Below are 13725 nucleotides of genomic sequence, written 5' to 3' on the forward strand. Positions count from 1 at the left end.
GTGGGTCCGCCATCCTCGTGGCCGCCGTTGTGACAAAAACTCATTTTTCCCCAACTATACTATAGATTACACAACTATACTATAGATTACATTACTACTACTTAAGGAAAAGGAAGATATACTGTATAATCATTAACATTTTTGCCATGTCCTTAACATTAAAAATCTTCAAAACGGTGGAACTACCTAACTTCTACCACTATTTTCTTGCCAACAGATTGAACCATGTCCAAAAATAGATAAAACCCAGTCCAACAGACTCATCGTGGTTAGACATTGAACAAACATTCAGTGGAAACATTAAAGTCGGAGATTTATCATTTGTCAGCACCAAAATCAAACAACATAGTTGAAGAGAAGGATGCTGGTCCTCTCTTTCCTAGACAACACCTCCCACCCTCTACACAGTGTGCTGGCTGGACAGAGGAGCACCTTCCGCCAGAGGCTGATCAGTATTACTGTAGGTGCAGAACGACACCGGAGATCATTCCTACCGGTGCCATCAGCCTGTACAACTCTCTCTGTAAGAGTCCACCTCTAATAAAATTTTAGCTAGTAATTTTGATGTCAAGGTGTGTGTACAGTGTTACCATTTTAATTTTTAATCTTCCTGCTTCCTTGTGTGTACCTCTACCTACATTATGACAGCAATCAAAAGTGTGCAAAACAATTTCCTTCTGGGTTTAATAAAGGCACACCAGTGTGTTTTCTTCTCACATGCTTGTGCGTCGCTATAATTTTACCAAAACACAAGCTAATGTATAATCATAACTTAATATTTAATGCTCAGGTGAAGCAATTAGAATGCAGCCTTTCTCCTGTCGTTTGATCTGTTCTCCATCATTTCGTCAGTGGCAACGTTATTTTGCTTTGTTACGCTGTGCCATAAAATGAGCAGCCCGACTAATCGATAACAGTAAATCATTATCAATCATTTCTGTCATTAATTATTATTGATATGGATTTGTTATTGCAGCCCTACTTTCCACCAATAACAACTGTGTAAAAACAAAAACAATAATACTTTAAAGTGTGTCAACAATAAATGTCAGTTTATTTTGCAGCTCTACTCAAACACCAGTTTAAATTTCACCTTAACTCAAAAATGTTTAATTGTACTTTAAAGATATTCATTAACTGAAAGCTTAAATCTAAACAGGAGAAAATCTTTTGTGTGGCATCTATTGATTATTACAGTAAAGGCAGCTCTGAGCACATCGAAATGATTATTACATATTACATTTTAACACACCTAAAATGCAAAGTAGGAAAAAATCACTAAAACACAAGAATTTGATTAAAACGTTGTATTTGCTAAACAGTTCTTTCACCTTTCACTTCCAGAGGTAAAACACCATCACACTGACCAGGAGAGGGCTTGACATGATCATACTGGCACCTCCAGTGGTGGTTGTGTTACCTGTAGCTGTAGTCGCAGGGACATTCGTGCTTATAGTGGGCTCTCCAGTGATTGTGTTGACTCTAGCCTGTCCCACACATGTCCCCACATTCCCTACATTGTCTACAACAGACAGCTCTACGCTGAGTGAACAGCAGGAGGCGTTGTAGGTTGCCACTGTAACGTTCTCGCCTCCTACTCCAGCTACTGAGCTGGTACTGAGAGAACCGTTCCCTTGGAGGATGGTGATGCTTCCAATCCCTGTTCCGTTGATGCCATCTGTGATATTAGCGATGAATATCCACTGAGAGGACACACACAGTGAAGAGGACGGGCATATGCCTGATGTACTGACTACCTGGCACACAGGACGGGACTGGTCTACCACCTGGATCCAACAGAAGTGGATGAGAGGAAGAATGAAAGGAAAGGAAAAAGTGTTTTAATATAAAATATTACTATTTTATACATTATTATTATATAAGTAAAACTGTGCTTAATGTTTTCATACTTTGGCAGCCACAGAAAACCTGAGGACAGAGTAGTTGATGTCAGTGGCAGCTTCATCCTCCACTTCAATGGTAAGAGTCACGTCTGTTCCAGAAGCAGCCGTTTCTGGCACAGTTAAAGTGATGGTGCCGTTGGCTGTTCCTCTGGTTCCGCTGGCTGCCTCTATCATGACAGTACCGGGTGAAGTGGAAGCATAGCTGCGGTCATTGTTGGCTCGCACTTTGAATAACTTGTTAACAGATCCATCGCTGGTTGTGGCCACTGCGAAGGGGACGGAGACGGTGGTACCAGGTTCTATGTTGGTCTTGTTAACTTCAGTCTTGACCGGGAAGACAGAATGAGGAAGTAAAACAAAAGGACTAAAAAGAAGTGAAGTAATGATCATATTGATACTTGTTTCCTCTTTCTCTGTTAACCAATGTTAGCAACAACAGTAACAAAACAAAGCTCAGCTTCACTGAGCAGAAGTAAAGGGGGATTGTTCTCACGGTGACTAAGATGCTGGTGGTTTTGAACATGGTTGAGGCCTGTCTCTGGAAGCTGATGGGCAGTGACTTGGAGGTGGAGCTGACTTCCTCTCCTCTCAGAGTAACTGCATAGTCACCTGCTGGGATGCTAACGAATGTCACCACGAAGCTGCCGCTTCCCACTGACTGAGGACAGAAGTGGAAGCATTAAAGAAAAGCGACATCTCATCTCATATCATCCAGCAACAAGATTATGTTGATTCATTCATTTGAATGTCAAAATACTGAACCGATACTTAATGTTCACACAAGCTTCCCAAACACCCCATGTGTGGTTGCCAGTGCTCCACTACTGATGGGATGGGTCAAATGCAGAAAGTATGATTTCCCCAAGGGGATCAATAATGTATTTTTTAAATAATACAGTAAGTGTTTTTCACAGTGTGATATATTATATTTTACTACTGTACCTCTTTAACTACCACACAACTGTGTTAGATTTGCAGACTTGCTGATATTGCATGTGTACGAGTTCCCCTAAAGTAAAAATGTGGATAATGTAAAGTGTACGGTACACTGGTGAATATAGGCTATAATGTAAACTTGTACATGCCTGCAGTGATCCATTGACCTCTGTTGGCCCTGAACTGTCAAACAGCGTGACCTCTGTGACCTTTGCTTGATCACTCCCTTGTACTGAGACCAAGAGGCTGACATTGTTCCCTGGATGTTGTGATAGGTGAGAATGGGAAGGTACAGTAGATCAGTGACACTGTGCCAGGCCATTAGATACGAAAATCATGTATTACACATACAAGAAAGGCCCACACAATAGAGACAGTGGTTCTAGATGGACAGAGACAGATGAAAATGATTCTCTTGGTCTGACCTGTAACAGGACGTCCATACATGAGACTGAAGTCACTGTGAGCTCCTTCATATGACGCCACTAGGTCATAAATGAAGCTCACTGAACTTTGCCCTGATGTGAACATACATGAATCAGATCAATACAGCTGCTATTCACCTTTTGCAGATACAGCAACAGATAAAGATTGTCTAACAGTGAACCATTATTCGGACGCCATTGAACTATATTGAAAGATTTCTGACCTGTGACCTTGACAGAATATGACGACATGGAGTTAACACTGATTTGCCAAAGTCCAGTTTGAGTTTCAGTGCTGAGTTTTAAACGATGTAGATTTCCTGTTGTGGTAATATTTGCCAGAGGACCACTGGATTGAATGGAGCTCTGAGAAACACCTGAAATACACAGAAACCCACCCAACTGTTTACAGGGCCGATCTTAAGATACTGTACGAAGATGATAGAGGGAGAAACCAACAGAAAAAAAAACAGCAGTAATGACACCTGTGGGGCTGGTGATACTGTAGGAGAGAACTGAAAATCCAGTGATGTAGGCAATGACATGACGTAATGAACCATCTACAGAAAAAGTAAAGTTTTCAGGCCTTCCAGGATCCAGTACTCTCTGGAAAATGGTCACCTGAAGGAAGAAGGCAACAGAAAACATGTAGACGAAAACTACACAGAAGCATCTTCAGTTGGGTATAAGTTCCTCTTTGTCTTACCACAGCACCGACTGATGAATCCTCTATCACAGTAGTGGCCTGAGACAGCGATAACTTAGTGACTTCAATAGTCTGACCTCCAGATTTCTGGGCTAGGTCTCGGTAAAGCTGGTCATTAGAGGGAGAAAGGGCCCGTTGGTTCACATCCTGAGACATCCTTCTGCGTCGACCAGCAAAGACATTGGTCAACATGAAGGTGACCTATAGGTAAAATTAAAGTTAATGTTACAGTTATATATATATATATATATATATATATATATATATATATATATATATATATATATATATATATATATATATATACTGTTTTTATACAGTTGTCCGCTCTTACCTTGGTCTTGGTGCTCTCTATAAGTGCAGTGATGGTGTTTTTTAGAACGAAGTCTTTAGCTGGAGCATCAGTGAACACAAAGATCTCAGAGTGTGGTGGAGCAGCAGTCAAGGCAAGCTACCGGCCAAACAGAGCAAAGGAAGATGGTCACTCAAAGAATACGACAGGAATAAAAATATACAACACTGAGTGTTCATTACCAGAATAACAGGCTTCTTGGTTTGGACCCACCAAAGATTCTCACCTGCAGTCCAGACAAACACATCTCTGGTTCATCACCTCCCCCCGCAGCTGTCAGGTTACTGATGCTGGCTTTGAACACATCTGCATTGGTTGTCTTAGTCACTGGTCCAAAATCTGACCATGATATGAATCACTTGTATTAATCAGTGGATTACAGTATATATTAGGACAAACTACTGTCTGTTCCCATAAGGAGACAGCCTAGACAGATTCCAGTCTTCGTTGTTGCTTACCTGGGTCATTGAAAGGTACTAATATGTAACCAGATGGCTCCTGCTCAGTTCCCCTGCGTCCATCAATGATGCTAAAAGAAACTCTCTTTGCTTCATCGATGTCATCGCTCATGCTGCCTGTAGTGTCAATGACAAAACACAGCACAGGGGCGAAGGAGAGGCCCATAAATCTGCAACAAGAGGCAGAGAAATACAGTGTTCTTCTCATGGTGGTGGTGTCCATCCACTCCAATACAGTGAGCAGGGTTTCATTGCTCTTCTGAAGGGTAAATATTAGCTTCAGTAATGCCCATACCTCAGGAAGGTCTGATCTCCGACAGCTAGTCTGATGTCCTGCAGTAGCTCTGCTGTGGCACTCACAGCCATATCAGCTGCCTTCTGGTGAAGTAAACCATGACTGGATCCAGAAGTATCCTTATTTATGCCCCCTACTGGATCTCGTCTGCTGGTTTGGTCTAGTGCACCGCCATGGCTGCATTTACCTTGCAGCACAGTAGAAGTGCTATAGGTTACTTTGGTTTGTCACCTCAATGTTATTGTTACCAAATATTAACCATGGGAAGGCTACCTGCAGGTTTGGATAAGAAGATAGGGTCAAAGTAGCCTGATGTGAGAAGCCCCTGCTTCAGCACCTCAGGCAGGAGATTGTTATCACAGTTTTCACCTGCACAGTTTCTACAGGTTGGAGTAGTTGGACCTGCAGAAAACAACAACAAACCAAATGTAAGGTGTATGAAAGCTTATAAAGTGTGGATTAACCTTTAATTTAAAATAAAGAGTCATAGGTGTTTATTGTGTAAAGCTCAGCCAGTCATTGCACACTAACCAAACAGTAGAATAGTAGCTTCTATGGGCAGACAGTAGAACCCACCTGCCAGGTTCTGCAGAGCTTGGTCTGGTCTGATCAGAGCGCTGTACGGAGCAGTTCTCCCCAACTCCACCCAGTTGCTGTGGCTGTAGAAGTCCTTAGAACGCAAGCACAAATGTGATTTATTCATTATTTTAGTATTTAATTACAGTATGCTACACTGATGATATTGAGGTTTACCTGGAGGGTGTGAATAATTGTCCCTAGAGTCACCCTCCCTGTAAAAAAGTTCTCCATCTTCACACTGGCCTTCACAGCAGACAAACCTCAGACACAGCAGGAAAGACAACGTACAGTACAGTAGGATGAATTGAGTTTAATACTGAACATTTAGATCTTTACAACAATGTGTTTTGTTGGGCACCACCTGCTTGCAAAATCCTCCAGTGTGGTGTTTGCTTTGTATAATGTAGAATCAGTTCATCCATCAGCCTATTGTATCACAGTTTTATGTATCTGCGTGACAGCAATCTTTGTACCTTCTGTGATAAGATCTCGTCCTTCCTGGAATGTCTCGTCGTCAAAATGTCGCCTCGCACTCAGTAGAAACCTCACATCCACGTATGAATTGCTCAAGTACACACTGGTGATGGAGGTTAGAAAGCTGACACCGGAGAGGGTAGAACTAGATGTGCCTGCTGGGGAACAGGCACTTTGCACCTTGTCAGCTGACAGATTGTCATCAATCTGTAGAGAAACAAAAAATGTTTCACTGCACGCTGGGAAAAACATTTAAAAACATTAAGAATATCTTTTGTCCATGAGTTTAGATGCATTATTGTTCTCACAGTATCTGAATGATTTATCATCTAACTTACAGTGAGGCTGAAGGCCCATCCTTCAGAAATACCAATGTCTCTGCAGACCTCCGCTGTCTTTCTGAGGATCGCCTTTTGTGTGATGTCACGGTGAGTGAGGGATATTCCGTCAAATGTGAAGAGAGGCTGGAAGCTGAGAATAAGATTTTGCAGGGAGACGACCACCAGTAGCTTCAACACCTGTCTCATGATGGAGGTCGAGCAGGATAACCTGAAAATCTGAAGGACATTATTCAGAAACACTTTGGACATGAAATGTCACTTTAGTGCAGTGCTGCTGGAAATGTGTTTGCGCACCTGTGTCGGAATTACAACATACTACATAGTGAAAGTGGGTGAACCTGCTGTCAGATTGCACACAGACAGCTGTTCATTCATAAAAATCTCGATTAAATAAAATAAATTTTAGCATGTGTGTCAAGGATATTTATTTTTCAACTAAGCCTCATGTATAATATTTACCAAGTTCAGTCCAAGTCTGTCTATATCAGTGACATATGATGAGGTTCATGGCTGGTGGGACACTGAACAACATTTAATATCCTCTAATCCCTTTCACAGACAGGAACAAGTGGGTCTAGAAATATTGTTTCTTTTATAGTAGCAAAAGACAACAGATAGAACAAATTGAATCTGTACTCTCTTCTTTACAAGTGATAAAGGAGAGCGGCAGCGCCCCATTCAGGATGAGGCAGATAACTGTCCTGCCTCACTTCATGAGTTTTCTATACCGTTTTTTGCCCAATTAGATGAAATATGTCTCACACACAATGTGTTAATGTTAACTCATAGTGTAGAAAAAATCTGTATTCTGCACATATTATATTGCTGACAAACTGTGAAAAAGAAACAGGATTATGACGCATATCAGACCATCTTGTAAGGGTTTGTAAGGAGTATGGTGCTGATGCTCAGCTTGCACTGCTGCATCTCAGATTTCTCCACATATTAGATCAAGAAATGCATAAAGCAAATGTATACAATTATTAAAGTAATAGAAAAATACATTTAAAACACGAGTAGACACATGAATTTTATGTTACTGTGTTACATTATTTTATTTTTCAAGCGAGGTGAGGCTCTGCATCATACACTACTACAAATAATAGTGGTTGGTGTTTGTGTTTTGTATGTTCCAGATAGAAATAAACCACTGTGCTTTATTAACATACCAATGAACATGAGATTTGTAAACAACTTTGTGGTGCCTCGTGGTTGAAATGAGACTTTCTTTGCAAAGACAGGTTTTGCAGGTTAAGAATGTGTTATGAAACTAAAACTGAAAACTTGAAAACAATTTGGTTATATCATTACGAGGAAATACTGTACAATTGAACCAGCTTCATTCCCCAAATGCCAAGGAGTTTCACAGTCTGTCTCAGTCTCAGTTCCTGGTGGTTCGGCTCCAACCACGTCTGCCTCAGTTCCTGGTGGTTCAGCTCCAACCACATCCGCCCCGGCTCTGGATAGTCCAGCGACGACCACGTCAGGGTTTGTCTCTGGTTCCGGCTCCACGTCTGTCTTCATCTCTGGTTCTGGCTGCGGCGACTCGTCAGTCCGGCGCCTCTGGTTCTGGCTCCGGCGCCTCGTATGTCCTTGTCTTTGGTTCAGGCTCCAGGGCCTTGTCTGTTCTCGATTTTGGTTTTGGTCCTGGTTCTTCGCCTGTCTCTGTCAATGGTTCGTCTCTAGCCGTAGTGGTGGATGTGGCAATACCAAGCGATGGCAACATCAGGAAAAAGGAACATGAGAAACTAGAGAAATACCAAGGGCTCAGAGAAGAACTGGAGAAGGCTTGGAAGGTGAAGGCCACAGTGGTGCCTGTGGTGATCGGAGCACTAGGGGCTGTGACCCCCAAACTGGAGGAGTGGCTACGACAGATCCCTGGAATAACATCCGAAATCTCAGTCCAGAAAAGTGCAGTCCTAGGAACAGCAAGGATACTGCGCAGAACCCTCAAGCTCCCTGGCCTCTGGTAGAGGACCCGAGCTTGGAAAGTGGATGAGACCACCCGCGGAGGGTGAGAATAGAGTGGGTTTATATATGAAATAAAGAAGATGAACGGCTTACTGCCATACTACTGTACATTAAAAAGTACAGTGAAATGCTGCTCAGTAAAATTTCAGGAATTTCTAATAAAATAAACAAAATATAAAAATAAAATTACTTTTGTATGCATGTTGTATTCAAACAAGTAAAACTATTGTATTCTTATGTTTGTAAAGGAAACATAAAAAATAGACATGACATGTAAATAAACAAAAGAATGTTCAATATCACTAAACACAACATAAGCTTGAATTTGAGACCGTCTTACCTTTGTGTACACAATCGAGTCTTGTCAAGTCTTGCCCGAATGTGAGCCTTAGCCTTTTGATTGCAGCTTTCTATTTGTACAATAAATAGTGTGTTGGTATCGCATCAACAAGTCACATGACTTGGCAGTCATCTGCACTAATAGGTGTATCGTTTGCATGCCTTGAAAGCTTGAGAAGTATGGTTTTGTTTGTTGTTTGGAATCTTTCTTTTCCATTTCTCTTCTAGAACTACTGTAGGTTCAGTTACCATGAAATTTTACACATAAATTCTACATACAGTAGGAACACAATGTACTTCTGTACTTCACACTTCTTTTACTGCACTGAAAAAAATATGGAGGGAAATTTACTTGGTAACGATTTTCCATGCAGAAATACTAACTAAATATTACAGGGCTGATTTTTAGGTTCACTACACTTATTAGCATTTGCTAATAGGTATCTACAGAGTAGATAAGTACTCAAGTAAAAGCTCAGCAAATACCCGACTCACCGGAAAAGCGTGTGGGTGATTCTAAGCGAGCGTTCTGAGCCAGGGACGACACCACAGGTGCCACGCCGAGTGGTGGTGCTCGAGCCGGTACCTCGATCGGATGTTCTTGTTCTGTCGGCTCCGGGGCAAGCCGTTTGATCATGACACTTAGTTTGTCCAGCTCCTGTGCTTGAAGGGCGGAATGCAAAGACTCAATGCTGGCTGGGTCCATTCTTGGCCAGATTGTTCTATCAGGGCAGTTAACGTGGCTGACCCACATGCACAGCTCGAGACCAACAGGTGAGTGAAATGTTTGTTTAATCTCAAAAACAGGTACTGTACAGGGTACAGGCAATGGTCGATACACAGGTGAGGCACAGGCAGCAGTACAAACCGGCAGAGATCAAAACTCACAGGATAAGCAGATTTCACAGGGACAAGGCAGGCGACGAGGTCAATGACGGAACCGGATCAAACATGACAATGTCTATGAAACAAGAACGCTGGAAAGTGGTAGTTACACGCAACAATCTGACAATGAGTCAGATGAGTACTGGAACTTACTGTAAGTGATAGTAAACAGCTGGTGAAAACACATGACCGGAAAAGACAAGTGGGAACTAACAAGACTAAACACAAACCAGAAGTTGTAGTGCAGTGGTATCTAAGACGGCGGACCCAAGGCGGCGGAGGTACACAGGGACTAGGCAGTTGGATAGTCATTGACAGGCATTCAGGTCAAAGGCGAGGCTACGGTACCAGACAATCCAAAACCAGGTAAACAGGCAAGGTGGCAACAGGCAAACAAAACAAGAAACGCTGGAACTGGTTACACAACTCACGATCTGGCAGGGAACTAAGGTAAGTGATGGTGGTTAAGTACTGGAGTAAATGACCTGATTATGAACAACTGGGTAATTACGTGACTGAGACATAAAGCGGGCAAAAGGCATGACTGAACAGAAATAAATAAATAAAACAAGAAATGAATCACAAAACCCCAGACTGTGGCATCACTCCTCCTTGAACTGCCACCAACCAGTGGTTCACAAACCCCATACAAACAGTATAAAAATCAGGGCCGAGACATTGCCCGGTATGGCGCAGCCGGGGCCCCTCTCTGGAGTGCTTGGTAGCTGGGCGTATTCTCATGGGGCCCGACGGGGCAACCAGTCTGGCTATCGGGACAAGGAATGTTAAATCACAAAGGGAAAGGAGCCTGAGCTTTTTGCAGGACGTTGAGAGGTACCGGCTAGAAATAGTCGAGCTCACCTACACAAATAGCCTGGGCTCTGGAAGAGAGAGAAAAAAAAAAAAGAAAAAGAAGAGAAAAAAAGAAGGAAAAAAAGAGAAAAAAAGGAAAGAGAAAAAAGAGAAAAAGGGAAAAAAGGAAAAAAAAAGAGAAAAAAGAATCACAAAGGGAAAGGAGCCTGAGCTTGTCCAGGACGTTGAAAGGTACCGGCTAGAAAAAGTCGGGCTCACCTACACAAATAGCCTGGGCTCTGGAACCCAACTCCTTAAGAGTGGCTGGACCCTCTTCTACTCTGGAGTTGCCCGTAGTGGGCTGGTGTGGGCTTGCTCATACTGTAGCTCCCCAGCTTAGCTGCCATGTGTTGGAGTTTTCCCCGTTGGAAGAGACATGATTGAGAGGATTGACCTCTCTGATCTGAACTCGAGTGGTGTTATGTTATTGGACCTCTGTGGTAGACGCAATTTGGCCATAACAAAAATCATGTTTAAAAATAAGGGTGTCCATGAGTGCACATGGCACCAGGACACCCTAGGCCAGAGGTTGATGATAGAATTTGTAGTTTCATCTTCATTCACTTGTGTCATCTGACCTATGGCCATATGTTTTGGACAGAAGGGCAGGAAGAGAGGGGCTGAGCTGTCAACTGATCACCACCTAGTGGTAAGTAGGATCCGCTGGCAAGGAAGGAGGCTGGAACTCTTTTTGCAGATGATGTTGTCCTGTTGGCTTCATCAGGCCAGGACCTTCAGCATGTGCTGGGGCAGTTTTCAGCTGAGTGTGAAGCGGCTGAGATGAGGATCAGTTCCTTCAAGTCTGAGGCCATGGTTCTTGACCAGAAAAAGGGGGTTTGCTTTCTGGAGGAGAGTTCCTGCCCTAAGTGGAAGAGTTCAAGTATCTTGGGGTGTTGTTCACGAGTGAGGTAAGGAGGAAGCGTGAGAATGACAGACGGATTGGAGTAGCGGCTGCAGTAATGCGGTTATATTGTTAAAAAATCTTTGCCAAATTGTATTTTTCTGGGCGGCACAGTTGTGCAATGGGTAGCACTGTCGCATCACAGCAAGAATGTCTTTGGTTCGACTCCCAGGGCAGCTCGTGTGCCTTTCTGTGAGGAGTTGTTGTGTTCTCCCTGTGTTAGTGTGGGTTCTCTCCGGGTTCCTCCTGTCATGGATCAGAGCAGTGTAGGACCCAAATACACAGCTCAGACGGGACTTGAGTTTTAGAGGACTTAATTACGATCGTCGTCAGGCAGCAAACATTGGTACACAGATGGCAGAGATGAAGGCAGCAGTACAGGTAAGAAGTCAGGCAAAAGCGGTGGTCAATCTCCAGGCTTAGTTAAAAAACGGCAGGATCCAAAATGGCACAGACAGGGAACAGGCAACACACAGTCACAAACGGGAAACAGAACTGGTACATGGGAGGACATACTGGAATGAATGCTTGAGAGTTAATATAGGAATGTGGTCAAACAATCTGGCAGACAATGTGCTTAAATATTGAAACTGATTGCACACTAGATGCAGGTAGAATGAAACACATGACAGAGGTAAAGCTAGATGAAAACTAACAGGCAGGGACAAGGTTGGTATTACAAAGCAAAACAGGAAATTACACCTGACAGGATAAGAACCCCAGAACTAAGACCAGCAGGCACAAAACAGGAAATGCCAAAATAACACAAAAATGGCAAATGGCAAAAAAAAAAAAGTCTAGGCTGTGACACCTCCCACGGTCCAAAAACAAACATTTGTCCTGGTGACAAACATGGCTTAAGTTCATTGGTTACTCTACATTGCCCGTAGGTGTTAGTGTGTAGGTGAATGGTTGTTTGTCTGCCTCTCACCCGTCGTTAGCGGGAATAGGCTCCAGCACGTCCGCAACCCCACATATGGAATTAAGCGGTAGGAAATGGATGGCTAGATGGATGCACTTATTCTCACTTCATAATTTACTTAATATGTACTTCCAAAAATACTGTACCTTCTTATATTTACTTAACATACTGTACTGTACTGTACTTTATGCTCCAGCTGGACATTAGTAGTAATACGGGTAAGGAGCAAAGGCTTGCCCAGGCTAACTGGCTGAACTGCTGCAGTACAGCTCAGCATATTTAGAATAGGTCTCATACTGTACACCGTACAACCCCCAATATCTCACAGAACATATAAAAGACACAAACTCTTCCATAATTCATTTCCATCAAACTTATAACACTACTCAATCAATGAGAATGGGTTTACACATTTGCTACTTGTGTCTGATGCACTGCTGTAATAGTGATAATGAAAATAAATGGAACCTAGTTATGAAAAAGCAGGTCAAAGCGACCGAAAAAAACTGTAATACCTAGAACTGTTGGCCATCGATGTTTGGAATCTAAACAAACTGGCTCCATACAGTACTTTCACTTTGTTCAAACACGCCTCCTCTTTGCTTTATAGGAAAGATCTTCATGTGTGTCTGTCTGTAGTTAATAGATCCATCAGATCAGTAGATTCCTGTCTAAATCATCTCTTCTCTACCTATAAAAATATGACCCTGTTCTCAGTTTATCTGTATGGTTTAATTATTCAATGAATAATTATCCCAATTCTTTATTTATAAGCTTTATGTTTTGTGCAACAGTCAGTGAAGGTGTGTAACATTTAGCAAGTAGTAAATTAATAACAATTAAAATATATACAGGTATTTGATTATAAATTGTACAGTCAGAAGTTATTCAACCTATAATCAACTTTCATTATTCATCCATTTAATCCTAACTTCAACTTTATGGTTGTGTTAAACAATAAACAAATTGAACTAAAGATAAAAAATATATCATGTCAAACCACCTAAAGCATATTAAACACGTAAAATAGATTCTTTATATGATTAATGAAGATGTTTTAATTCAGACACTAAGCACAGTATTATTGGTGGTGATAATCAGAACCAGAGACAAGTTCACAGACTGTAACTGTAATTACTTGTGGAGCTCAGAAGCGTCCTCTGATAATCTGATCAGCGTTTTAATGTGACGCAGGTTCATGTGGTTTTATGTTCTGTGACCAGTGTCCTCAGTTGTCAAACCTGTGCCTGGCTCAGCAGCTGCCTTCTACCTGCAGCTGTGGTCAACAGACACCCTCTCCACCACCTGAAGCTCAGCCTGAACACTGCAGGGAAAGAGTGGGAGGAAGAGATCCACTGATCACTGCACTGACCACACGCAAGCCC

The 13725-nt window shown here is 42.3% G+C and overlaps 1 protein-coding gene across 1 annotated transcript; it reads right to left on the minus strand.

Annotated features, from left to right (window-relative positions):
- Positions 1-1007: 1007 nt before the first annotated feature.
- On the minus strand, positions 1008-9486 carry LOC114868251 (von Willebrand factor A domain-containing protein 7-like). The gene is made up of 18 exons (XM_029171699.2): positions 9276-9486; positions 6468-6709; positions 6129-6336; positions 5830-5915; positions 5653-5746; positions 5350-5478; positions 5077-5263; positions 4782-4951; positions 4550-4662; positions 4306-4422; positions 3972-4172; positions 3751-3886; positions 3490-3642; positions 3266-3358; positions 2990-3099; positions 2398-2562; positions 1911-2228; positions 1008-1787 (listed from the first exon to the last, which is right to left on the minus strand). Exons 1-18 carry the CDS (start codon positions 9484-9486, stop codon positions 1335-1337), a joined length of 3186 nt encoding a protein of 1061 aa, XP_029027532.1. The 3' UTR covers positions 1008-1334.
- Positions 9487-13725: the final 4239 nt, after the last annotated feature.

This window comes from Betta splendens, chromosome 13, assembly GCF_900634795.4.
Source record: "Betta splendens chromosome 13, fBetSpl5.4, whole genome shotgun sequence".
Classification (NCBI taxonomy): Eukaryota; Metazoa; Chordata; class Actinopteri; order Anabantiformes; family Osphronemidae; genus Betta; species Betta splendens.